This window comes from Salmo salar, chromosome 06 (genome assembly GCF_965601325.2).
Source record: "Salmo salar chromosome 06, fSalSal1, whole genome shotgun sequence".
NCBI classification, from domain to species: Eukaryota; Metazoa; Chordata; class Actinopteri; order Salmoniformes; family Salmonidae; genus Salmo; species Salmo salar.
In genome coordinates this window covers 94,131,720-94,158,743 of record NC_138296.1, presented here as the reverse complement: position 1 = coordinate 94,158,743, position 27,024 = coordinate 94,131,720, and the positions used below count along the sequence as shown (strand labels likewise).

The 27,024-nt window shown below is 45.0% G+C and overlaps 1 protein-coding gene across 2 annotated transcripts; it reads left to right on the top strand.

Annotated features, from left to right (window-relative positions):
- The first annotated feature begins 315 nt into the window (after window positions 1–315).
- On the top strand, window positions 316–26,967 carry si:ch211-142k18.1 (uncharacterized). 2 transcript variants are annotated; one of them, XR_014392761.1, is made up of 6 exons: window positions 316–632; window positions 17,588–17,874; window positions 18,043–18,219; window positions 19,631–19,732; window positions 20,114–20,221; window positions 21,414–21,540. XR_014392761.1 is itself a non-coding variant. In XM_082977088.1 (5 exons), the coding sequence occupies exons 2-5, from the start codon at window positions 17,594–17,596 to the stop codon at window positions 21,553–21,555; spliced, it is 702 nt and encodes a 233-aa protein (XP_082833214.1). In that variant the 5' UTR covers window positions 318–632; window positions 17,588–17,593; the 3' UTR covers window positions 21,556–26,967. The 2 variants fall into 2 exon arrangements, 1 of the variants encoding a protein (XP_082833214.1); XM_082977088.1 differs by lacking the exon at window positions 20,114–20,221 and having other exon boundaries at window positions 318–632; window positions 21,414–26,967.
- Window positions 26,968–27,024: the final 57 nt, after the last annotated feature.

Sequence of the window (27,024 nt, the reverse complement as noted above, 5' to 3'; positions counted from 1 at the left end):
TCTCGTGCTCTCCCTCCCTCCCTCCCTCTCCCTTTCTCTCCCTCTCTCTCTTTCTCTCTCCTTCCCTCTCTCTCTCCCTCCCTCCCTCTCCCTTTCTCTCCCTCTCTCTCTCTCTCTTTCTCTCTCCTTCCCTCTCTCTCTCTCCCTCCCTCCCACTCCCTTTCTCTCCCTCTCTCTCTCTCTCTCTCTCTCTCTCTCTCTTTCTCTCTCTCCTTCCCTCTCTCTCCCTCCCTCCCTCCCTCCTTTTCCTCCCCCTCTCTCATTCTACCTCACCTGTCCCCCCCATCAGATGTCAACTAGACTACTAGGCTTTCCACCGCATAGAAAGAAATCATTGAGTTTCAGCTCTTTCTCCAAACATCTCCTCCCTTTCCCTTTCCCAGACCCAGACAGGGGCACACACACAGACCGGCGACCGACCACGCTATCTAGCCAACCATTAAGTGTGTGTGTGAGGAAGTGTGTGTGTTTTTTTTTCTTTGAGTAGAAAGAATGAAGTAAGGAAAAGAAGTTAGTGGGTATTTGCACTCTGTGCCCGTGTTTGGTAACCCAGGATCCCTTTAAAATAATTTCACTTGACGGTGAAACCTGGAAGTGGAAAGTTTATAACTGTGAAAAGTCACAGGACTTGGGTGAGTTTCATTTTTTCCTTTCATTTAATTTGAGTCTTGGGTGTTGATTTAAACTGGGGAGTTACTTTGTTTCTCTGTTTGATCAGTTCTTCTGGTTATGTCTTTCTCTGTAGTCTGCAAAGCAGGTAAACCTACAGATGCCGTATCATCATTTGAACCAGTTTCACACAGCAGGAAAATAATCCTGCAGCAACAGAACATGTGAATTATTATATGTATTATAATTAATGGATTTCTTTTGGAGGGGTTGATATATTTCTCTTTAAGGCAAATCAAGTTTGACATTTTAAAAAGGAATTTACAAACATTAGAATACTTTTTAAAACTACATTTCTCCTGCAACAGGGTGATCAAATTGTTTGTCCTCCAATCAGCTGTGACCTTGGTGTTTGTCAGCCAATCAGCTGTGACCTTGCTGGTCCTCATCTCATTCTCGTCTCTTTAGACTGAAACCAGACACATGGCTGCTGCCAGATAGACAGAGTTTGTTGTCATAGAAACATTTCCTGGATTGAATGACACATAGGTTTCTGTCTGATGTACACCTGTTGAGGGGCGGGGTCTCTCTGTTCAGGTGCAACCTAAGTCTGAGTCACAAATGGCACCCTATTTTCCTTTAGAGTTCACTACTTTTGACCGGTGCACTATATAGGGAATAGGGGTGCCATTCTGGATGCAATTGAGGTCTATCCAGGTGGACCCTATATGAGAGGGCTGAGTGTTTGAACATAACCCCACAGCCATCTTTCAAAATGAAACACAGCAATCAAAATCATGTTCTCCCTGCTCAAAATGAAACTCGGCATACAAATGAGACACACACACACACAGATCAAATGAATCTAACTTAGTGACAACCAAGATCACACTAAAGTGACGTATTCAAACACTACTATCAGAACCTATTTCAGTGTAAAGACTAAGATGTTGTTGTTATACTGAAAAGATGGCTCTGCCGTCTTATCGGCTCTCAACCAATCATGCTATTTTGTTTGTTTTTTTCGCATTGTTCGTAACTTGTTTTGTACATAATGTTGCTGCTACCATCTCTTATGACCGAAAAGAGCTTCTGTACATCAGAACTGGGATTACTCACCTCAAACTGGATGAGGAGTTCTTCTTCAATGAGTCGGACGCGAGGGATATACTACGGACACCCGACCAGGCCCTGATCCCCCCCTGATTCGCTGGCGAAGGACACAGATTTCGAGGCAAAAGATTAGGGTGCCTTGCGAGGATAAGGCGACAAGTGGCTAATCTGCCCTTGCCCTCCAGTCTGCTAGCAAATGTTCAATCGCTGGAAAATAAATGGGACCAACTGAAAGCACATATATACAGTATCCTGCCAATGAGACATTAAAAACTGTAACATCTTATGTTTCACCGAGTCGTGGCTGAACAACGACATCAAGAACATACAGCTGGTGGGTTATACACTCTATCGGCAAGACAGAACAGCAGCCTCTGGTAAGAGACGGGGCGGAGGCCTATGCATTTATGTAAACAACAGCTGGTGCACGATATCTAAGGAAGTCTCAAAGTTTTGCTCGCCTGAGGTAGAGTATCTCATCATAAGCTGTAGACCACACTATCTACCTAGAGAGTTTCATCTGTATTTTTCATAGTTGTCTACATACCACTGCAGAGCTTTTTTGCACACCAGTATCACTACTTACGCACCATCATCTGCTCATCTATCACTCCCGTGTTAATCTGCTGAATTGTAATTACTTTGCTACTATGGCCTATTTATTGCCTTACCTCCTCATGCCATTTGCACACACTGTATATAGACTTTGTTTTTTTTTCTATTGTGTTATTGACTGTACGCTTGTTTATTCCATGTGTAACTCTGTGTTGTTGTTTCTGTCGCACTGCTTTGCTTTAACTTGGCCAGGTCGCAGTTGTAAATGAGAACTTGTTCTCAATTAGTTTACCTGGTTAAATAAAGGTGAAATAAAAAAAATTAAAAAAAGATGATCTGTATTATAAGCAAACAGCAGAACGCTCATTCAGAGGCGGTGCTCCTAGTGGCCGGTGACTTTAATGCAGGGAAACTTAAATCTGTTTTACAAAAATTTCTATCAGCATGTTAAATGTGCAACCAGAGGGAAAACAATTACAAGCAAAAATTAAAGCAGGAGGCACCAGTGACTCGGTCTACAAAAAAGTGGTCAGATGAAGCACATGCTAAACTACAGGACTGTTTTGCTAGCACAGACTGGAATATGTTCCGGGATGCTTCCGATGGCATTGAGGAGTACAGCACATCAGTCACTGGCTTCATCAATAAGTGCATCGAGGACATCATCCCCACAGTGACTGTACGTACATACACATAACAGAAGCCATGGATTCAGGGAACATTCGCATTGAGCTAAAGGGTAGAGCTGACACTTTCAAGGAGCGTGACTCTAACCCGGAAGCTTATAATGATTCCCGCAATGCCCTCCCACAAACCATCAAACAGGCAAAGCATCAATACAGGACTAAGATCGAATCGTACTACACCGGCTCTGACACTTGTCGGATGTGGCAGTGCTCGCAAACTATTACAGACTACAAAGGGAAGCACAGCCGAGAGCTGCGCAGTGACACGAGCCTACCAGATGAGCTAAATAACGTCTATGCTCGCTTCGAGGCAAGTAACACTGAAACATGCATGAGAGCTTCAGTTATTTCGGATGACTGTGTGATCACGCTCTCTGCAGCTGATGTGAGTAAGACCTTTAAACGGGTCAACATTCACTAAGCCGCTGGGCCAGACGGATCAGCAGCACAGTACTCCGAGCATGCGCTGACCAACTGGCAAGTGTCTTCACTGATATTTTCAACCTCTCACTGTCTGAGTCTGTAATACCAACATGTTTCAAGCAGACCACCATAGTCCCTGTTACCAAGGACACTAAGGTAAACTGCCTAAATGACTACCGGACAGTAGCACTCACGTCTGTAGCCATGAAATGCTTGGAAAGGCTGGTCAAGGCTCACATCAACACCATTATGCCAGAAACCCTAGACCCACTCCAATTTGCATACCACACCAACAGATCCACAGATTATGTAATCTCTATTGCACTCAACACTGACCTTTCCCACCTGGACAAAAGGAACACCAATGTGAGAATGCTATTCATTGACTACAGCTCAGCGTTCAACACCAAAGTGCCCTCAAAGCTCATCACTAAGCTGACCCTGGGACTAAACACCTCCCTCTGCAACTGGATCATAGACTTCCTGACGGGCCGCCCCCAGGTGGTAAGGGTAGGTAACAACACATCTGCCACGCTGATCCTGAACACGAGGGCCCCTCAGGGGTACGTGCTCAGTCCTCTCCTGTACTCCCTGTTCACTCATGACTGCACGACCAGGCACAACTCCTACACCATCATTAAGTTTGCTGATGACACAACAGTGGTAGGCCATATCACCGACAACGATGAGACAGCCTATAGGGAGAAGGTCAGAGACCTGACCGTGTGGTGCAAGGTCAACAACCTCTCCCTCAACGTGATAAAGACTAAGGAGATGATTTTGGACTACAGGAAAAGGAGGACCTAGCACGCCCCCATTCTCATCGACGGGGCTGTAATGGAGCAGGTTGAGAGCTTCAAGTTCCTTGGCATCAAATCACCAACAAACTAATATGGTCCAAGCACACCAAGACAGTCATGAAGAGGGCACGACAAAACCTATTCCCCCTCAGGAGACTGAAAAGATTTCGCATGGGTCCTTAGATACTCAAAAGGTTTTACAGCTGCACCATCGAGAGCATCCTGACGGGTTGCATCACTGAATGGTATGGCAACTGCTCGGACTCCGACTGCAAGGCACTACAAAGGGTAGTGCGTACGGCCCAGTACATCACCGGGGCCAAGCTTCCTGCCATCCAGGACCTCTATACCAGCGGTGTCAGAGGAAGGCCCTAAATATAAATAAGACTCCATCCACCCTAGTCACAGACTGTTCTCTCTGCTACTGCACGGCAAGCGCCAAGTCTAGGTCCAAGAGGCTTCTAAACAGCTTCTACCCCCAAGCCATAAGACTCCTGTACAGCTAATCAAATGGCCACCCAGACTATTTGCACCCCCCCCCCCCTCCCATACGCTGCTGCTACTCTCTGTTATTATCTAAGCATAGCCACTTTAATAACCCTACCTGTATGTACATAATTACCACAATTACCTCAACACCGGTGCCCCCGCACATTGACACATTGACTCTGTACCGGTTCCCCCTGTATATAGCCCCGCTATTGTAAATGTATTTTCTTAAAACTGCATTGTTGGTTAAGGGCTCGTAAGTAAGCATTTCACTGTAAGGTCTACACCTGTTGTATTCGGCGCACGTGACAAATACAATTCAATTTGATTTATACTATATATTGTATGTGTGTACTCAAACAAGAAAGGAACACAAATGCAAAAATGTAAGTTTTATATTTCAACATGACTCAATACATGTCAAACAGCATACTGCAAGCACACAAAGAGTAAAAATGCAAACATACAGTAAATATATTTTGCATATTCAAAGGAATAAAAATAGGCCTATTTCTACTACTGTACTGTATGTTCGATCAAATGTACGGAAAAGATAAAGTAACTGTCAAAATCAGAATCATAAGTCAAGAAACAAATACTCCATTGTGAAAACAAAATCAGTCATGTCTGTTGTTTTGGTCCGGCCACAGATGTTCATCAACATCACAGGCGATATCCTCCTTGGCCAGACAGCAAGGGGAAATATCTTCTGGCAGGACGCATCCACCCCTGACAGGACTCTGCTGGAATGTCACCACAGGCCTCCTCCGTTGCCTGTGGAAGGGCCTTGAATGGGGTTTGCGATCATACACCTTCCACAGCCATGCTGAAAACAACTCCTCAATGGGGTTGAAAAATTAGGAATATGGTGGGAGATGATAGAGAATCCTGGGAGGGTCATGGAACCGGTTGTGGAACTGAGCAGCCCGGTGGAAAATCAGGTTGTCCCAAACTAGAACATACATTTGCTGCTCAGGATCACCTGGCCCTCTCGCTCTGGCTGAAAAAAACTGTCATGTAAGGTGTTCAGGAAATTAATGCAGCTGGTGGCCACACATACACTTAGGTTGGAGTCATTAAAACTTGTTTTTCAAGCTATCCACAAATTTCTTGTTAACAAACTATAGTTTTGACAAGTTGGTTAGGACATCTACTTTGTGCATGACTCAAGTAATTTTTCCAAAAATTGTTTACAGACATATTATTTCACTTACAATTCACTGTATCACAATTCCAGTGGGTCAGAAGTTCACATACACTAAGTTGACTGTGCCTTAAACAGCTTGGAAAATTCCAGAAAAGTATGTAATGGCTTCAGAAGCTTCTGATAGGCTAATTGACATCATTTGAGTCAATTGGAGCTGTACCTGTGGATGTATTTCAAGGCCTACCTTCAAACTCAGTACCTCTTTGCTTGACATCATGGAAAATCCAAATAAATCAGCCAAGACCTCAGATAGAAAAAATTGTAGACGTCCAGAAGTCTGGTTCATCCTTGGGAGCAATTTCCAAATGCCTGAAGGTACCACGTTCATCTGTACAAACAATAGTACACAAGTATAAACACCATGGGACCACGCAGTCGTCATACCGCTCAGGAAGGAGACACGTTCTGTCTCCTAGAGATGAACGTACTTTGGTGCGAAAACTGCAAATCAATCCCAGAACAACAGCAAAGTATCTTGTGAAGATGCTGGAGGAAACCGGTACAAAAGTATCTATATCCACAGTAAAACGAATCCTAAATCGACATAGCCTGAAAGGCCGCTCAGCAAGGAAGAAGCCACTGCTCCAAAACCGCCATTAAAAAGCCAGACTACGGTTTGCAACTGCACATGGGGACAAAGATCGTACTTTTTGGAGAAATGTCCTCTGGTCTGATGAAACAAAAATCTAACGGTTTGGCCATAATGACCATCGTTATGTTTGGAGGAAAAATGGGGAGGCGTGCAAGCCGAAGAACACCATCACAACCGTGAAGCAAGGGGTTGGCAGCATCATGTTGTGGGGGTGCTTTGCTAAAGGAGGGACTGGTGCACTTCACAAAATAGATGGCATCATGAGGTAGGAAAATTATGTGGATATATTGAAGCAACATCTCAAGACATCAGTCAGGATGTTAAAGCTTGGTCGCAAATGGGTCTTCCAAATAGACAATGACCCCAAGCATACTTCCAAAGTTGTGGCAAAATGGCTTAAGGACAACAATGTCAAGGTATTGGAGTGGCCATCACAAGGCCCTAACCTCAATCCTATAGAAAATATGTGGGCAGAACAGAAAAAGCGTGTGCGAGCAAGAAGGCCTACAAACCTGACTCAGTTACACCAGCTCTGTCAGGAGGAATGGGCCAAAATTCACTCAACTTATTGTGGGAAGCTTGTGGAAGGCTACCCAAAATGTTTGACCCAAGTTAAACAATTTAAAGGCAATACTACCAAATACCAATTGAGTGTATGTAAACTTCTGACCCACTGGGAATGTGAGGAAAGAAATAAAAGCTGAAAAAAATCATTCTCTATACTATTATTCAGACATTTCACATTCTTAAAATAAAGTGGTGATCCTAACTGACCTAAGACAGGGAATTTTTACTAGGATTAAATGTCAGGAATTGTGAAAAACTGAGTTTAAATGTATTTGGCTAAGGTGTATGTAAACTTCTGACTTCAACTGTAGTAGAGAGGTCCAATGTCGGCAGTAAATACCTATTCTCATACGTGTTCTCATTTTGGAACGTCCAGATGAAGGATGGAAGCGGCTCAGATTGGGCAGCACTCTCTTCCCAGCCTCTCTCAAGGTCAAACCATAGTTGATCACATGTTCCACCGTAGTTGCCCGAATTTCAGCAGAGTACTCTCCTTGTTCTTGATCCACCGCCACCTCTACCTCTACCTCCACCTCCACCTCTACCTCCACCTCCACCTCCACCTCTCTCTGCCAAGTTTTTTTTCCATTGTTCTCCAAACACAGGAGTACTCACCTGTGGCCTTTTTATCCATACCAAAGGTCTGATTGCAAACATTTACGCAATTAGTGTTTGAACATGTGAAAGTGGTCAATGGGTAATTAAACTTAGCTTGATGAACAGTGTTGCTTTGCATTTGCACACAATATATTTTAGTTGTGAAGGTTGTGCCAAAGGTAGAGAATTGTGTGTTGTGTTTTGCCAAATGTTTGTTATAGAATTACAGACTGAGTGTAAAGCAAAACGTGTCAGTAGTATTGCAGATTTGGTGTACGGTTCTGCTAAATGAGTTAGAGATTTGGTGTACGGTTCTGCTAAATGAGTTACAGATTTGATGTACGGTTCTGCTAAATGAGTTACAGATTTGATGTACGGTTCTGCTAAATGAGTTACAGATTTGGTGTACGGTTCTGCTAAATGAGTTACAGATTTGGTGTACGGTTCTGCTAAATGAGTTACAGATTTGATGTATGGTTCTGCTAAATGAGTTACAGATTTGGTGTACGGTTCTGCTAAATGAGTTACAGATTTGGTGTACGGTTCTGCTAAATGAGTTACAGATTTGGTGTACGGTTCTGCTAAATGAGTTACAGATTTGGTGTACGGTTCTGCTAAATGAGTTACAGATTTGGGTCATTGTGCCTCATGGGCTAGTTTTAGTGTGTAAACCCATTGGGAAAAAATGGAGTGGACGATGCACTGGCAATATAATTACCGGTGGTCAATGTCCTATTTCAAGCCGTCCTATAAAATACATCACACAAGGACAGAACCATTCTTCAAAGCCCAAATATGTTGCCACTCGCCATCCAACAAACTGACAAAGCCCAGCCAAATGTTTATGGAGAGACAGACAGTCTAACAATGACCTGTCAAAACAGACATCCTATTTAATAATCATTTTAAAGTAGGCCGAAGTATGGGGAATGTGGCAGACATTTTCCACTGACGAAGGCTGTTTCTCCTAATAGCCTGTCTTAACCAGACAGTCTTATAGACTGTCTTAACCAGACTGAGTCTTATAGCCTGTCTTAACCAGACTGAGTCTTATAGCCTGTCTTAACCAGACGGTGCATTATAGCCTGTCTTAACCAGACTGAGTCGTATAGCCTGTCTTAACCAGACGGCGCATTATAGCCTGTCTTAACCAGACTGAGTCGTATAGCCTGTCTTAACCAGACTGAGCCTTATAGCCTGTCTTAACCAGACTGAGTCGTATAGCCTGTCTTAACCAGACGGTGCATTATAGCCTGTCTTAACCAGACTGAGTCGTATAGCCTTTCTTAACCAGACTGAGTCTTATAGCCTGTCTTAACCAGACTGAGTTTGTATCCTAAATGGCACTATATTACACTTATAGTGCACTGTGTTTGACCAGAGTCCATAGTAACCGTGGTCAAAACGAGTGCACAACGGAATATGGTGAAGTGAAGCAATGGTGAGCGCTGTGTTGAGTGGTCTTTGGCTCTGTCTTAACACAGAGACTGAGCTGATGTCAATTAAGGGCCAAACCAGGATATGGAAAACAACAAAGTTGTCACCCCGCCACTTGAGAAGAGAAGACATAAGTACAAGTGGTCCTTGGGGCTGGTATGGTCCTCTGGGAGGCTAGTTGGTATGGTCCCCTGGGAGGCTAGTTGGTATGGTCCCCTGGGAGGCTAGTTGGTATGGTCCCCTGGGAGGCTAGTTGGTATGGTCCCCTGGGAGGCTAGTTGGTATGGTCCCCTGGGAGGCTAGTTGGTATGGTCCCCTGGGAGGCTAGTTGGTATGGTCCCCTGGGAGGCTAGTTGGTATGGTCCCCTGGGAGGCTAGTTGGTATGGTCCCCTGGGAGGCTAGTTGGTATGGTCCCCTGGGAAGTTAGTTGGTATGGTCCCCTGGGAGGCTAGTTGGTATGGTCCTCTGGGAGGCTAGTTGGTATGGTCCCCTGGGAGGCTAGTTGGTATGGTCCTCTGGGAGGCTAGTTGTATGGTCCCTGGGAGCTAGTTGGTATGGTCCCCTGGGAGACTAGTTGGTATGGTCCTCTGGGAGGCTAGTTGGTATGGTCCTCTGGGAGGCTAGTTGGTATGGTCCCCTGGGAGGCTAGTTGGTATGGTCCTCTGGGAGGCTAGCTGGTATGGTCCTCTGGGAGGCTAGCTAGCGTGCCTCAACTCAGAGAGACTATGCTTCACTGTGTAGAGTTAACACTCAACATATAAGAAACAGACAAGCAGTGGTCCTCGGCTTCAACAGGATCTCACGGTCTCCGTTCAAAATCCGACATTTTATGGACAAACGTCAAATATTGCAGTCTATCTTTAATCCCACAACAACACAAAACAAGAGTTCACTTGGAATACAGTACTGTGAGAGAAAAACTAATTCAAGCCATTATTCTGACCTTTTATTTTAACAGCATGTGACTATTCTCCTAAAACCAAACATCAGTCCTCAGATTTGAACAACTGAATGCCATGCCAAATGACAGCATCCGACCCATTTAGGACTGGAGTCATATTAAATGTGACTTTATTGTGTCTGTCTGTCTTCGATTGCAGTTTACAACAGCAAAGGGTAATGCTGTTAGCTCAAGTCTCTGTGTTACTGTAAGATAGCAGGGAGATCATTAAACATAAAACTATTGAAATTAGATCATTTTCCGAAGGTAAACTGAACCAATTTATTTTCCCTAGAGATTTTAATTGGTTAAGTACGTCAATCTGGCAAATACATTCTCATCATTACATGCATAAACAAGCACCCTCAATATCACTGTGTCAGTCCAATGGGCTAGAGATAACATCAGACATATTCCTCACTCTGCATACGTCAATCACACAATCATGGACGCACACACACACACACACACACACACACACACACACACACACACACACACACACACACACACACACACACACATCAATCACTACACTCTTAAAAAAGGTGGAGTTTGTGTCTGAATTAAAGGTGCTATTTAAACATGTAAAGGGTTATTCGGCTGTCTGAAAAAGAACCCTTTTTGATTCCAGGTAGAATCCCTTTTTGATTCCAGGTAGAACCCTTTTGGGTTCTGTGTAGAACACTTTTCACAGAGGGTTCTACATGGAACCAAAAAGGGTTCCTCCTAGAACCAAAAAGGGATTCTACCTGGAACGAAAAGAGTTCTCCTATGGGGACAGCCGAAACATCCTTTTGGAACCCTTTTTTTCATAGAGTGTCGTAACTGACGTAATAGCCTGGCGGTGTACGGACAGACTCCTGGCGTCTGGCAACTAGCGTGTGTCTGCATGTGTGCATGCGTGAGTGTGCGCGAGCGTGTGTTATGTGTGTGTCTGCTAGCAATCTGGGCCGGTTGAAAGGTTTCTGTTGAACTACTGTTCCCACAGCTTCAGTAAGGTATGTGAGGTCACCACCATTCAAACTAATCACAAACAACAGGCATGGGGAGAGACTGTAGAGAGAGGGTTTAGAGAGAGGGTTTACTCCCGATGTGTGTGTGTGTGTGTGTGTGTGTGTGTGTGTGTGTGTGTGTGTGTGTGTGTGTGTGTGTGTGTGTGTGTGTGGTGTGCGTGTGTGTGTGTGCGTGTGCGTGTGTGTGTGTGTGTGTACTACAATGTGTTGCTACCAACCAGATGGCTCAAGATTGACTTCGAAATTGGATGTCTGAAATTGCCTTCAAAACCTCCCGCTAGGGGCAACAGCCCTATTAATGAGCCCTATTATCATCAAGTAGGCTTGCGTTTTGTTACGGCACATTTTTCAGTGGTATATTTTAAAAACTCTTAAGTAAAAAAATCTCAAAAACATTTGTAATGCCCCATATCTTACATTCAGAACCTTTAATTGTAAATTAATTAGGGTTTCACACATATCTTTCACTCTTGAGTTTTCCATTAAACATTTAGTTTACTCCCCAATACATTAGATAATGGCTCACCAGTTAGAGAGTTTAACTACTGTTTATTCCAATAGCAAAAAATACAAGATACACATTTCAAAACAATCATTTCAAAACAATTAAAACAAGTGCTGAATAGAAAGAATAGTAGATGGTAAATATAATTTTTCATAAAATATCTGACTATATTTTGACATTTAAAAAAAGAAATGGTATCCAATGCCAGGTTGTGAGCATGTTGAAATGTGTCAGTCTTACAGTTTCATTATCCTTATAAAGTACATACGTTAATACGTAGGACAAATGATCAGAAATAAGGGTGTTGTAAAGCAGTAGGCTACTGTACAAAACGTAGCACAGTGTTTGTATACCATTTCTGCCCCATGCAACATTGTACAAGATCACCTTCTCTGTCACGCCTGCTCCCGCTAGAGTGTATTTTTTGTTGGTGACGTCGGGTCCTGGTGCCGCCATCGATGGAACCGGGGGTGCCTCAGCCGGCTCGTCAGGCTCCCATGCCTCAGCCGGCTCGTCAGGCTCCCATGCCTCAGCCGGCTCGTCAGGCTCCCATGCCTCAGCCGGCTCGTCAGGCTCCCATGCCTCAGCCGGCTCGTCAGGCTCCCATGCCTCAGCCGGCTCGTCAGGCTCCCACGCCTCAGCTGACTCGTCAGGCTCCCACGCCTCAGCTGACTCGTTAGGCGACCACGCCTCAGCTGACTCGTCAGGCTCCCACGCCGTAGCTGGCTCGAGAAGTTTCCTTGCATCGGTTGGAACGGCAGGCTCCCACCCCACGTCATGCCTCAACTGGCCCGTCAGGCTCCCACGCCTCAGCCGGCTCGTCAGGCTCCCACGCCTCAGCCAGCTCGTCGGGCTCCCAAGCCTCAGACGGCTCGTCAGGCTCCCACGCCTCAGCCGGCTCGTCAGGCTCCCATGCCTCAGCCGGCTCGTCAGGCTCCCACGCCTCAGCTGACTCGTCAGGCTCCCACGCCTCAGCTGACTCGTTAGGCTCCCACGCCTCAGCTGACTCGTCAGGCTCCCACGCCGTAGCTGGCTCGAGAAGTTTCCTTGCATCGGTTGGAATGGCAGGCTCCCACCCCACGTCATGCCTCAACTGGCCCGTCAGGCTCCCACGCCTCAGCCGGCTCGTCAGGCTCCCACGCCTCAGCCAGCTCGTCGGGCTCCCAAGCCTCAGACGGCTCGTCAGGCTCCCACGCCTCAGCCAGCTCGTCGGCCTTCCACGCCTCAGCCAGCTCGTCGGCCTTCTACGCCTCAGGCGGCTTGTCCGGCTTCTACGCCTCAGGCGGCTTGTCCGGCTTCTACGCCTCAGGCGGCTCGTCGGCCTTCTACGCCTCAGGCGGCTTGTCCTGCGCCCGAGCCTCGGCCGGCACGTCAGGCTCACTCAGGTGGGACGCCGAGTGGCGCCCCTAGGGGGTTACTGTCACGCCTGCTTCCGCTCCCCCTCTCTGGTTCACAAGGGCGCCAGGCTGCCCATCATTACTCACACCTGTCACCATCATTACGCTCATCAGCGCTCATTGGACTCACCTGGACTCCTTCACATTTTTATTGCCTTCCCTATATCTGTCTGTAACTCTGTTTCATCCCCAGCATTATTGTCGTTTTGTTTTCCCGTCCAGACGCTGTCCATGTTCTGTTTCATGTCCTTTGTTCTATTAAATGTTCTCTCCCTGTACTTGCTTCTCGTCTCCCAGCATCTGTCCTCACACTTTTCTATGTGACATGTCAACTGATACAATATCGCCTGTCTCGAAAGATAATGAGTGGAATAATGAGTGGAATATATTGTTATATATAACCCAGGTATTCAGCAGTGTATTGTAAACTACACTATCATTCATAATGGTAACACATAGAGTGACTCTTTCCACTTGGTCCTATTGAAGCACACTGGCTGATGGAGAATGATGATGTGGTATTTACAGCCACATCAATATATGATTTGGTTTTTACCTTCAAACATAAATTGATGTCAAATTTATTAAATTATAAGGTAAAAATACTAAAATGTACATTGTTTAGCAGTTATAAAACTATATATGTTAACTAAGCACCACATAATTTTGGTTCAGTAGTTATCTGTTTTGAGCAGTTTGATTAAGAGTTAGTTAAGTGTATTGTTAACAAATGACAAGAACATCATATAAAATGAATATTGCATTTTGAAAAATCAGATACTTGATTGAATATGTAACCAAATTGAAAGAGTGATTTGGTCAGTGAACAAGTGACTTTATGAATTTGATTGTTGTACTCGGTCAATTGAAAATGTGCTTAGAGTTTTGAAACATGAGCCATTTTCATGACCTGTTTAAATTTGTGTGCTTAGAGTTGTGAAAATGTACCACATACTGAAAATTGCACCAAAGTTATTGAGAAACAAAAACTATAACTACAATAGCACATAAAGACCTCACAGCCAATAGGACATAAAGACCTCACAGCCAATAGGACATAAAGACCTCACAGCCAATAGGACGTAAAAACCTCACAGCCAATAGGACATAAAGACCTCACAGCCAATAGGACATAAAGACCTCACAGCCAATAGGACGTAAAAACCTCACAGCCAATAGGACATAAAGATCTAGCACCCATTCAAACACCTTTTCCTTATGCTTTTTCTTAAAAATTATGAAAATGTCCAGCCAGGTAGTTTTGAGGGGAAAAGATAAAGGACTGAGCCATCTAACGGAGGCTTTAAAACCTGGTTTGAGGAAAGAGAAAAACATTTCTCAAATTTCTCAAAAATACATTTCTCATACTGTAGGTTACAAGCAAGGTTTAACTTCAGCTATTCTATTCAGGAAATGGAAGAATCAACTTGTTTCCTGTACCGTGAAAGCAAACTGAGCTTGTTACCACCAAAACCAAATGTGCTATGGAAGCGGAAAACTTCTGCAGTTCCTCTCTCTCTCTTTCTCTTTCTCTTTCTCTTTCTCTTTCTCTTTCTCTTTCTCTTTCTCTCTCTCTCTCTCTCTCTCTCTCTCTTTCTCTTTCTCTTTCTCTTTCTCTTTCTCTCTCTCTCTCTCTCTCTCTCTCTCTCTCTCTCTCTCTCTCTCTCTCTCTCTCTCTCTCTCTCATATAAGGGATTTATTGGCATAGGAAACATATGTTTACATTGCCAAAGCAAGTGAAATAGATAATAAACAAAAGTGAAATAAACAATAAAAAATTAACAGTAGACATTAAACTTACAAAAGTTCCAAAAGAATCAAGTAATTATCTTTTTGTTTTCTTGTGATTTGTTTGGGTCTAACTGTGTTTCTGTCCTGGGGCTCTGTGGGGACTGTTTGTGTTTGTGAACAGAGCCACAGGACCAGCTTGCTTAGCTTCTCCAGGTTCATTTCTCTGTAGGTGATGGCTTTGTTACGATGTTATGGAAGGTTTGGGGATCGCTTCCTTTTTAGGTGGTTGTAAAATTTAACGGCTCTTTCCTGGATTTTGATAATTAGCGGGTATCGGCATAATTCTTATTTGCATAGAGGATATTTTTGCAGAATTCTGCATGCAGAGTCTGAATTTGGTGTTAGTCCCATTTTGTGAATTCTTGGTTGGTGAGCGGAACCCAGACCTCACAACCTCTCTCTGTCTCTCTCTCCTCCGCCCCCCCCCCCCCCCTCTCTCATTCCTCTGCTGTGTATGGCGTTACAGAGACGTCTCCAGATGCTGTGTGGCAAAATATAAAGGTTAGATGGGTGGAAGTGACCAAGGAATGTGTCCAAAATGATACAGTATTCCCTATACAGTACACCACTTTTGACCAGAGCCAGTGCACATTTCAGATGCTCCTGCTGTTAGGCACATCTCTCTGTGCAGACACTACTGTTGAAATGGAATCCCCTCAGCCTTATGGAATCCACTCAGCCTTATGGAATCCCCTCAGCCTCGTGGAATCCCCTCAGCCTCATAGAATCCCCTCAGCCTCGTGGAATCCCCTCAGCCTCATAGAATCCCCTCAGCCTTATGGAATCCCCTCAGCCTCATGGAAATCCCCTCAGCTTTTTGTAATCCTCTCAGCCTCATGGAATCCCCTCAGCTTTTTGGAATCCCCTCAGCCTCATGGAATCCCCTCAGCCTTATGGAATCCCCTCAGCCTCATGGAATCCCCTCAGCGTTTTGGAATCCCCTCAGCCTTATGTAATCCCCTCAGCCTCATGGAATCCCCTCAGCCTTATGTAATCCCCTCAGCCTAATAGAATCCCCTCAGCCTTATGTAATCCCCTCAGCCTTATGTAATCCACTCAGCCTTATGTAATCCACTCAGCCTTATGGAATCCCCTCAGCCTCATGGAATCCCCTCAGCCTCATTGAATCCCCTCAGCCTCATAGAGTCCCCTCAGCCTCATGGAATCCCATCAGCCTCATGGAATCCACTCAGCCTCATGGAATCCCCTCAGCCTCATGGAATCCCCTCAGCGTTTTGGAATCCCCTCAGCCTTATGGAATCCTCTCAGCCTCATGGAATCAGTTCAGCCTCATGGAATCCCCTCAGCCTCATGGAAACCCCTCAGCCTTATGGAATCCACTTAGCTTTTTGGAATCCCCTCAGCCTTATGGAATCCTCTCAGCCTCATGGAATCAGCTCAGCCTCATGGAATCCCCTCAGCCTCATGGAATCCCCTCAGCCTCATAGAATCTCCTCAGCCTCATAGAATCTCCTCAGCCTCATGGAATCCCCTCAGCTTTTTGGAATCCCCTCAGCCTCATGGAATCCCCTCAGCCTCATGGAATCCCCTCAGCCTCATGGAATCCCCTCAGCGTTTTGGAATCCCCTCAGCCTCATGGAATCCCCTCAGCCTCATGGAATCCCTTCAGCCTCATGGAATCCCCTCAGCCTCATGGAATCCCCTCAGCCTCATGGAATCCCCTCAGCCTTCTGGAATCCCCTCAGCCTCATGGAATCCCCTCAGCCTTATGGAATCCCCTCAGCCTCATGGAATCCCCTCAGCCTCATGGAATCCCTTCAGCCTTATGGAATCCCCTCAGCCTCATGGAATCCCTTCAGCCTTATGGAATCCCCTCAGCCTCATGGAATCCCCTCAGCCTTATGGAATCCCCTCAGCCTCATGGAATCCCCTCAGCCTCATGGAATCCCCTCAGCCTCATAGAATCCCCTCAGCCTCATGGAATCCCCTCAGCCTCATAGAATCCCCTCAGCCTCATAGAATCCCCTCAGCCTCATGGAATCCCCTCAGCCTCATAGAATCCCCTCAGCCTTATGGAATCCCCTCAGCCTCATAGAATCCCCTCAGCCTCATAGAATCCCCTCAGCCTCATAGAATCCCCTCAGCCTCATGGAATCCTCTCAGCCTCATGGAATCCCCTCAGCCTCATAGAATCCCCTCAGCCTTATGGAATCCCCTCAGCCTCATGGAATCCCCTCAGCCTTATGGAATCCCCTCAGCCTCATGGAATCCCCTCAGCCTCATGGAATCCCCTCAGCCTTATGGAATCCCCTCAGCCTCATGGAATCCCCTCAGCCTTATGGAATCCCCTCAGCCTCATGGAATCCCCTCAGCCTCATGGAATCCCCTCAGCCTCATAGAATCCCCTCAGCCTCATGGAATCCCCTCAGCCTCATAGAATCCCCTCAGCCTCATAGAATCCCCTCAGCCTCATGGAATCCCCTCAGCCTCATAGAATCCCCTCAGCCTTATGGAATACCCTCAGCCTCATAGAATCCCCTCAGCCTCATAGAATCCCCTCAGCCTCATAGAATCCCCTCAGCCTCATGGAATCCTCTCAGCCTCGTGGAATCCCCTCAGCCTCATAGAATCCCCTCAGCCTTATGGAATCCCCTCAACCTTATGGATTGGTGTTGATGTGAGACATGACCAGCCTTTCAAAGCATTTCTTGGCTACAGATGTGAGTGCTATTGGGTGATAGTCATTTAGACAGGTTACCTTGGCGTTCTTGGGTACAGGGACTATGGTGGTCTACTTGAAACGTATAGGTATTACAGATTTACTTTAGGGTTGCCATGGGGCGTTGGTAGTGCTGGCTTCTGGCCACTCACTCCACTCTCATCCTCCTCTCTAACTCCAAGGTTGCCATGGGGTGTTGGTGGTGCTGGCTACTGGTAACCTTGCTATGGGTTTCCACGATAACAAACCCATGCCTTGGCCAGAGTGGTGACAGTAGCGACTGGGGTTCGGGCTTCGATGTCTCCATGACGACCCTCAGCACCAACAAGAACACGTCCTCCTCCCAGGAGCCAGGAGATTACCCTGCGGGTTCAGAAACAGAGACAAGAGAATCCTGGGTAAAAATACTTCCACCTAAGCCAGTGTTCCACTACAAGCCGGAGCCAGATGAGTGCTCTGTCCACTTCAGGTGTGATACTATTTAAATCTCAATATCTGTTGTTTACTGTTTGTTTCCTGTTGTGTTTCTATGTGATTTGTGTACGCTATGTAATGTGTGAGAAAATAATTTCCTCTTGTAGGATAATACATGTCAATCAATCAATCAATCAATCAATCAATCAATCAATCGCTTCAGCACCAGTCAGGCTTCCGCCAGGCGCCTCAAGGCCCAGAGAGAAGAGTTGGCCTACCTGAAGGCTATACAGCATGGGAACCAGGCGGTGGTGGAGAACCTAGTCCAGTACATAGGAGCAGAGCTGGGGGATGAGCAGCGCTACGAGGACGTCATCGAGGAAAACATAGTGGGCATCAGGTTGGTGACTATCCTTTGCATTTTACATGTCGTCATTATATTTTAGTCAGCAGACGCTATTATCTTACTGGCAGTGTATTGAAATAAGTTAGGTTAAAACAACCACATATCATTGCACAGTCATTGCAGGTAAAACCTACAAAATAACCATAATCTGCTTAATGAGTACTTTGGAGTGTGGTTCATTTAGATCTCTACAGATTTAACAAACGAGGACAGAATCATCATTGAACGATAAGGTGAGTGAGAATACAGTGTGCTATGCCATCAGGGAAGAGCAGCAGAGCTGTGACAGTGTATTATGTCAATATGCTGTGTATTACGTCATTATGTCGTGTATTATGTTATCAGGCAGGAGCACCAGAGCTGTGACGGTGTATTATGTCATTATGTTGTGTATTATGTCATTATGTTGTGTATTATGTAATCAGGGAGGAGCACCAGAGCTGTGACGGTGTATTATGTCATTATGTTGTGTATTATGTCATTATGTTGTGTATTATGTAATCAGGCAGGAGCACCAGAGCTGTGATGGTGTATTATGTCATTATGTTGTGTATTATGTCATTATGTTGTGTATTATGTCATCAGGGAGGAGCACCAGAGCTGTGACGGTGTATTATGTCATTATGTTGTGTATTATGTCATTATGTTGTGTATTACGTCATCAGGGAGGAGCAGCAGAGCTGTAACGGTGTATTATGTCATTATGTTGTGTATTATGTCATTATGTTGTGTATTATGTCATCAGGGAGGAGCAGCAGAGCTGTGACGGTGTATTATGTCATTATGTTGTGTATTATGTCATTATGTTGTGTATTATGTCATCAGGGAGGAGCAGCAGAGCTGTAACGGTGTATTATGTCATTATGTTGTGTATTATGTCATCAGGGAGGAGCAGCAGAGCTGTGACGGTGTATTATGTCATTATGTTGTGCATTATGTCATCAGGGAGGAGCAGCAGAGCTGTAACGGTGTATTATGTTATTATGTTGTGTATTATGTCATTATGTTGTGTATTATGTCATCAGGGAGGAGCAGCAGAGCTGTAACGTTGTATTATGTCATTATGTTGTGTATTATGTCATCAGGGAGGAGCAGCAGAGCTGTGACGGTGTATTATGTCATTATGTTGTGCATTATGTCATCAGGGAGGAGCAGCAGAGCTGTAACGGTGTATTATGTTATTATGTTGTGTATTATGTCATCAGGGAGGAGCAGCAGAGCTGTAACGGTGTATTATGTCATTATGTTGTGTATTATGTCATTATGTTGTGTATTATGTCATCAGGGAGGAGCAGCAGAGCTGTAACGGTGTATTATGTCATTATGTTGTGTATTATGTCATCAGGGAGGAGCAGCAGAGCTGTAACGGTGTATTATGTCATTATGTTGTGTATTATGTCATCAGGGAGGAGCAGCAGAGCTGTAACGGTGTGGTCCAGAAGGTGATGGAGGATCTGGAGGGACAGCTGGAAGGAGATGTACTGGAGGCTCTGACTGGGATACGGAAGTAAGTACATGGATGAAACCAGTTAGTTAATACATCTCAATCTGTCACAGTCTATTATTATAATAAATCCATTAATGTAATGCGTGTCTGAGACTTAAACACCCAGAAGAGCAAACATAGAGCAAGGAAAAACCTCGACACAGCCATCCTCCTCTGGTCTGCCACTGAGAGGACCATGCCATAGACTGGACAGGCAGCCAGAGAGGAACAGAGACATTCACATACTGTATTAGTGTGATCTAATCTACTGAGAGACAGGATCTCCTCCCGGCTCATTGATTAGTTTATACAGAGCTCTATTAACAGTCACCTTAGCAACCACTGTTTTCCCCCGGTCCATTAACGGGCACCTTATTAACTCAGACTCTCTGTTCTTCCCAGACATTCACAACCCTACTGTGTCCTCATCAGAACCAAGATGTGGCCTGGGTCTGAGTGATGTATTTACCTTAATAACCATCATCAAGGCCTCTCTGCGGTTTAATTACTGTAATAAATACTCTCATCAGAACCCATTGTCTTACGTCATACAGCGTGCGTTCATCTGCACTATGTACACCACCATTTCCCTCTTTACAGTGTTTTCCAAACTCTCTCTATGTTTCCTGCCTCCTCTTCTTCTCTCCCTCCTCCTCTTCTTCTCTCCCTCCTACCCTTCTACTCTTCTCCCCTCCCTCCTACTGCTTCTTCTCTCCCTCCTATTCTTCTTCTCTCCCTCCTACTCTTCTTCTCTCCCTCCTACTCTTCTTCTCTCCGTCCTACAGTTCTTACCTCCCTCCTACTCTTCTTCCTTCCCTCCTACTCTTCTCCCCTCCCTCCTACTCTTCTCCCCTCCCTCCTATGCTTCTTCTCACCCTCCTATTCTTCGTCTCTCCCTCCTACTCTTCTTCTCTCCCTCCTACTCTTCTTCTCTCCCTCCTACTCTTCTTCTCTCCGTCCTACAGTTCTTACCTCCCTCCTACTCTTCTTCCTTCCCTCTTACTCTTCTTCCTTCCCTCCTACTCTTCTCCCCTCCCTCCTACTCTTCTCCCCTCCCTCCTACTCTTCTCCCCTCCCTCCTACTCTTCTTCCTTCCTTCCTACTCTTCTTCTCACCCTTCTACTCTTCTTCCATCATTCCAACTCTTCCTCCCTCCCTCCTACTCTTCTCCCCTCCCTCCTACTCTTCTTACCTCCCTCCTACTCTTCTCCCCTCCCTCCTACTCTTCTTACCTCCCTCCTACTCTTCTTACCTCCCTCCTACTCTTCCTCTCCCTGCTACTCTTCTTCGGCCCATACTCCTCTTCTTCGGTCCCTACTACCCTTCTTCTCTCCCTCTTGCTGACACTGTGTTTGTCTTGTCTCCCTGCATGGCAGAATCAAAGAGGTGTCCCTGCCTAACCTCTCCTCCATTCACACACCGCTTTCCCTCTTTTATCTCCCTCCCTCCCTCCTCCGCTCTCTCCCTCCCTCCCTTCTTCACTCCCTCCCTCCCTCCTCCGCTCTCTCCCTCCCTCCCTTCTTCACTCCCTCCCTCCCTCCTCCGCTCTCTCCCTCCCTCCCTCCTCCGCTCTCTCCCTCCCTCCCTTCTTCACTCCCTCCCTCCCTCCTCCGCTCTCTCCCTCCCTCCCTTCTTCACTCCCTCCCTCCATCCTCCCCTCTCTCCCTGCTAACCCTGTTTGTCTTGTCTCCTTTCATGACAGAATCAAAGAGGAGTCCCTAACGTTTGAGGGCCTCTTCCAGGCAGCAGCAGACATCGCCAAGGGGCTGGATACCTTGTCTCAGACCCTCCACGCCTCCTTCACCAAACAGCTCAAAGACTCTCTCAAAACTTTACATCGCTAAAGAGACTTACTATCCTCCATCGCTAAGGAGATTGTCTGGTCTCAGATCTGTTTGTGCGGTCTCTCCAGTTCCTATGGTCCTTGCTATCACTCTTTTGTAGCCTGGTCTCAGATCTGTTTGTGCTGTCTCTCCAGTTCCTATGGTCTTTGCTGTGACTATTTTGTAGCCTGGTCTCAGATCTGTTTGTGCAAGAGAGCACAAACAGCTATTGGACCAGGCAACTAAGGCCTAGATTAAATTAGATCAAGTGTAAAGCGGCAATAGCCGACACCCACATAGCTGATGTTTTGGCGGTGTCGGAGGTGTAACTACTCATAAATTGGTGAGCAGCAGCTCATGTGATCATTGTCATGAAGTTCAGAACAATAAAGTATAGGCTATATAGAAATAATTACACTGAAACTAAAAAAATCATTCAATTATGTCATGAAGATTTATATTAGACTAACCGAGGTGTAGATTAGATCTCAAACTCCAATATTCGAAATTTCCCTTAATGTGACTCTGTGCAGCCAATTGCAATGTCCACTTTAGGTATAAATCTGGGAGCCGCTTGTGGATTTGACAGTTCTAATGCATTCCACCTCTGCCGCCGCCAAAACAACCGCTATGAGGATGTCTGCTAGCGCAGATCTGATAGAATCTATCCCTAAGAAGAACTCTCTCCTACTCTTCTTCCTCCTACACTTCTTCTCTCCCTCCTACTTTTCTTCCCTCCCTCCTACTCTTCTTCTGCCCCTCCTACTATTCTTCTCTCCCTCCTACTTCCCTCCTACTCTTCTTCAATCCCTCCTACTCTTCTTCTCTCCCTCCTACTCTTCTTCAATCCCTCCTACTCTTCTTCAATCCCTCCTACTCTTCTTCAATCCCTCCTACTCTTCTTCAATCCCTCCTACTCTTCTTCTCTCCCTCCTACTCCTCTTCAATCCCTCCTACTCTTCTTCCCTCCTTCCTACACTTCTTCTCTCCCTCCTACGCTTCTTCTGCCCCTCCTACTCTTCTTCTCTCCCTCCTACTTCCCTCCTACTCTTCTTCAATCCCTCCTACTCTACTTCCCTCCCTCCTACTCTTCTTCTCTCCCTCCTACTTTTCTTCCCTCCCTTCTACTCTTCTTCCCTCCCTCCTACTCTTCTTCCCTTCTACTCTTCTTCGCTCCCTTCTACTCTTCTTCTCCCACTCCTACTCTTCTCTCCCTCCTACTTCCCTCCTAATCTTCTTCTCTCCCTCCTACTTTTCTTCCCCCCTCCTACTTCCCTCCTACTCATCTTCCCTCCCTCCTACTCATCTTCCCTCCCTCCTACTCTTCTTCTCTCCCTCCTTCTCTTCTTCTCTCCCTCCTACTCTTCTTCTCTCCCTCCTTCTCTTCTTCTCTCCCTACTACTCTTCTTTCCTCCCTCCTACTCTTCTTCTCTCCCTCCTACTCTTCTTCCCTCCCTCCAACTATTCTTCCCTCCCTCCTTCGCTTCTCCTTCCCTCCTTCAGGCTACTACAACCTTCAACATCTGTGTCTCTTGTCAAAACCTAAATCTCTCTGGTCTGAACCTAGAGATGTGTAGTGCTCTACTAAACAGATGCTCTGACAGGAATGTTCTTTCTGCTCAGTGTACTTTAAGTGAACCGTGAGAGGGCTGACAGAGCTATGGAATAATTGGTAGAGGATTTATGCTGAGATTTTGGACCACAGATTTGTAATGAACAGTCACTGTACTGTACTGTACCGTAGCTGTTTAATACAGTAGCACTCACGTGTGACCAAATGCTATCATAGACAAAACGCCAAGTCAGTACTTTTTCTGTTTACAATTATTCCAAAAAACATTAAGTTGTTCATACTGAGCAGTTCAGCATATAATTATATCATAGTATGTAATGTATTTCAAACCAGATTTTCCATCCAGTAAATTGCTATTATTACTGGAATTTTATGCCAGTTGGAAGTTTTGAAACAAAATATATTTGGTTACGTCCCAAACTGCACTTTATTCCCTGCATGGTGCACTACTGTTGACCAAAGCCCTATGGGCCCTGTTCAGAAGGGCACTATATCAGGAAAAGGGTGGGATTTGTGACACAAACTCTATTTCAGTCATAGTAGTACGGGCAGCTCTGGTTAGCCTTAGTATTATGGTACATCTGTATTGGTCTCTCTAGGTACCAGGGTAGTATGGTCTGTCTGTATTGGTCTCTCCAGGTACCAGGGTAGTATGGTCTGTCTGTATTGGTCTCTCTAGGTACCAGGGTAGTATGGTCTGTCTGTATTGGTCTCTCCAGGTACCAGGGTAGTATGGTCTGTCTGTATTGGTCTCTCCAGGTACCAGGGTAGTATGGTCTGTCTGTATTGGTCTCTCTAGGTACCAGGGTAGTATGGTCTGTCTGTATTGGTCTCTCTAGGTACCAGGGTAGTATGGTCTGTCTGTATTGGTCTCTCCAGGTACCAGGGTAGTATGGTCTGTCTGTATTGGTCTCTCTAGGTACCAGGGTAGTATGGTCTGTCTGTATTGGTCTCTCTAGGTACCAGGGTAGTATGGTCTGTCTGTATTGGTCTCTCTAGGTACCAGGGTAGTATGGTCTGTCTGTATTGGTCTGTCTAGGTACCAGGGTAGTATGGTCTGTCTGTATTGGTCTGTCTAGGTACCAGGGTAGTATGGTCTGTCTGTATTGGTCTCTCTAGGTACCAGGGTAGTATGGTCTGTCTGTATTGGTCTCTCTAGGTACCAGGGTAGTATGGTCTGTCTGTATTGGTCTGTCTAGGTACCAGGGTAGTATGGTCTGTCTGTATTGGTCTCTCTAGGTACCAGGGTAGTATGGTCTGTCTGTATTGGTCTGTCTAGGTACCAGGGTAAGGGTGGAGACCAGGATAAGTTCAGGGCAGACGCTTGAAGGGAGGTTCTCCTCTCTTGTTCTATGAAAGCAGAAGCCTGGAATACACCCTGATCTGTTGTTTTATCAGTGAAAATACACAAGTGTAATTAGAGTGATATTCAGCTCAAATATCAGCTCAAATTCCAGGTTTGAAAACCAAAGTGTTCATTTGCAAATAAAGGGAATTGTGTACAAGTGCAATGGGACTTTATCTAGCTGGGTTATATTTGAAAGGGTATGTTATGCTGTGAGGAAAATATGTTTTTCAGAGACATATATATTGTATGCAGTGAGTTGGTGAGGAAAGGGGCAGCCAGGCGTGGGGTGATTGTGACTTTGACCCCCATTCCTTGTCAGAGTTCAAACGACAACCCCATGCTGTCGAATGGGTTGGAAACATAGGCTACATCCTAAATGGCAGCCTAGTCCCTATATAGTGCACTACTTTAGAGCAGAGCCCTATGGCATCCTATTCCTTATATATAGTGCACTACTTTAGACAGAGCCCTATGGCACCCTATTCCCTATATAGTGCACTACATTAGACCAGCGCTCTATGGCACCCTATTCCCTATATAGTGCACTACTTTAGACCAGAGCCCTATAGCACCCTATTCCCTATATAGTGCACTACTTTGGACCAGGACCCAAGTATAGAGTGTCATTTGGTATGCAACTACACACAGCCCTAATCTGAAGTATACAAAACCAATTAGGCTTTATATAGATGGGTTCCACTGGGATAATGTTGTGTATGGTTACAGCGGGTAATGTTGTGTATGGTTACAAGGGGTAATGTTGTGTATGGTTACAGGGGGTAATGCTGTGTATGGTTACAGTGGGTAATGTTGTGTATGGTTACAGGGGGTAATGTTGTGTATGGTTACAAGGGGTAATGTTGTATGGTTACAGGGGGTAATGTCGTGTATTGTTACAGGGGGTAATGCTGTGTATGGTCACAGCGGGTAATGTAGTGTATGGTTACAGGGAGTAATGTTGTGTATGATTACAAGGGGTAATGTTGTGTATGGTTACAGGGAGTAATGCTGTGTATGGTCACAGCGGGTAATGTAGTGTATGGTTACAGCGGGTAATGTAGTGTAAGGTTATCAGGGATACTGTTGTGTATGGTTAAAGGGGGTAAGGACGTGTATGGTTACAGGGAGTAATGTTGTATGGTTACAGGGAGTAATGTTGTATGGCTACAGGGGGTAATGTTGTATGGTTACAGTGGGTAATGTTGTATGGTTACAGGGGGTAATGTTGTATGGTTACAAGGGGTAATGTTGTAAAGGAAACATAGTACTACCATGAGTTGGTGGGGAGGCCATGGTGGTTATTGCGTGAGTTACTTTGACCCCCGTCCCTTTAAGAGGTCAAACAACGACATGAGATAATTCATCTCCTAGTCCAATTCAGTGGGAGTTCCAACTTTACTCTATATCAGTTTCTGTTCTGTCCCTAGTTCTCTTTCTGTTGTAGAAAGACGTACTTGTTGTTGCAGTCTTTTATGGGCGATGCCACCACCCTTTCTTTTTTAGGACCGTATGTTTTTAATGTTGTAATTATGAAACGATAAAGACAAAACATGTTATGTCAAAATGTAGTTTACTTATAAAAAAATGTTTAACTAAAATGTAATCTATGTAATCCCCAAAGGGCCATAAATATTAACTAGTGATGCTACATATTCACAGAAAGGTTCAAATCTCACCTTTCTGGTAAAAAAATAGTTGTAAATTGCTGAGGTGTAGTCACTTTAAGACACAAGCTCAAGTATACAGTACAAATATGATACATATTTTATATTACGTAATTCCTTTTCAACAAAACTGTATGAATAAGTCTTGAAATGACTTATATGCTTTCTAAATATATTATAATCAAATTATAAAACCTCTAAGTATAAGATAGTACCTTCCTTATAACTGTAAAATACATATTTGTATGTTTAGTGTTAGAGAAAATGTGCACATTTTCTAAAAGTATTTTCTTTTGTTTAAAACAAGCTCTAGCTTGGCCTTCCTGAACTCGTTAGTAACTCGCCTTTCATCTCACATTCATATGACAAATCTGTGAAAAAACAACGTTTTTTTTTTTTGTTGTTTAAAATCTATGAATTATTTTAGATGAATGGCTGTAAATCAATCTCTGATGAAACCACTCTCTACTGCTGTGCTACGATGTCAGGATTTCAGTCATGTGTTTTGTCAGTTGCTGTGACGTAGGGTTCAGCCAGGAGGTGATGGACAGTCGGAAGAGTGAATGAAGGACATCCCAGTGTCAAGTGGTTTCAGATTTCACATCCTACATTGCACAGGCTCAGAAAATATACTACTGTGTCCGTGGGAACAAGGACTGTCGTTCACAGCAAGCCATTTCCATATACGTTGTCTACATATCGATTTATAAGTGAAAATGTTGGTTGGAACCGGTACCAGAACAACACAGGTCCCCCAAACAGGGGACTTTACATCAGTATAGGCCATAGGTTTACATTACAGTGTTGTTTTATTTAATCCAGATGAAAATAAAGTTGTACCTAAAATACGTTTTTTTTTTTGTGTGTGTGTAAAATGTTTTTCTCAATCCATTCATTCACCTGTG

Bases quoted from the DNA above. Each gene is read 5' to 3' on its own strand.
- si:ch211-142k18.1 (XM_082977088.1), top strand. From the start codon at position 17,594: ATGGGGTGTTGGTGGTGCTGGCTACTGGTAACCTTGCTATGGGTTTCC. The intron at 18,220-19,630 runs GTTGGTGACTAT...TTATGTCATCAG, and splicing joins GAAAACATAGTGGGCATCAG to GGAGGAGCAGCAGAGCTGTA. The intron at 19,733-21,413 runs GTAAGTACATGG...CTTTCATGACAG, and splicing joins GCTCTGACTGGGATACGGAA to AATCAAAGAGGAGTCCCTAA.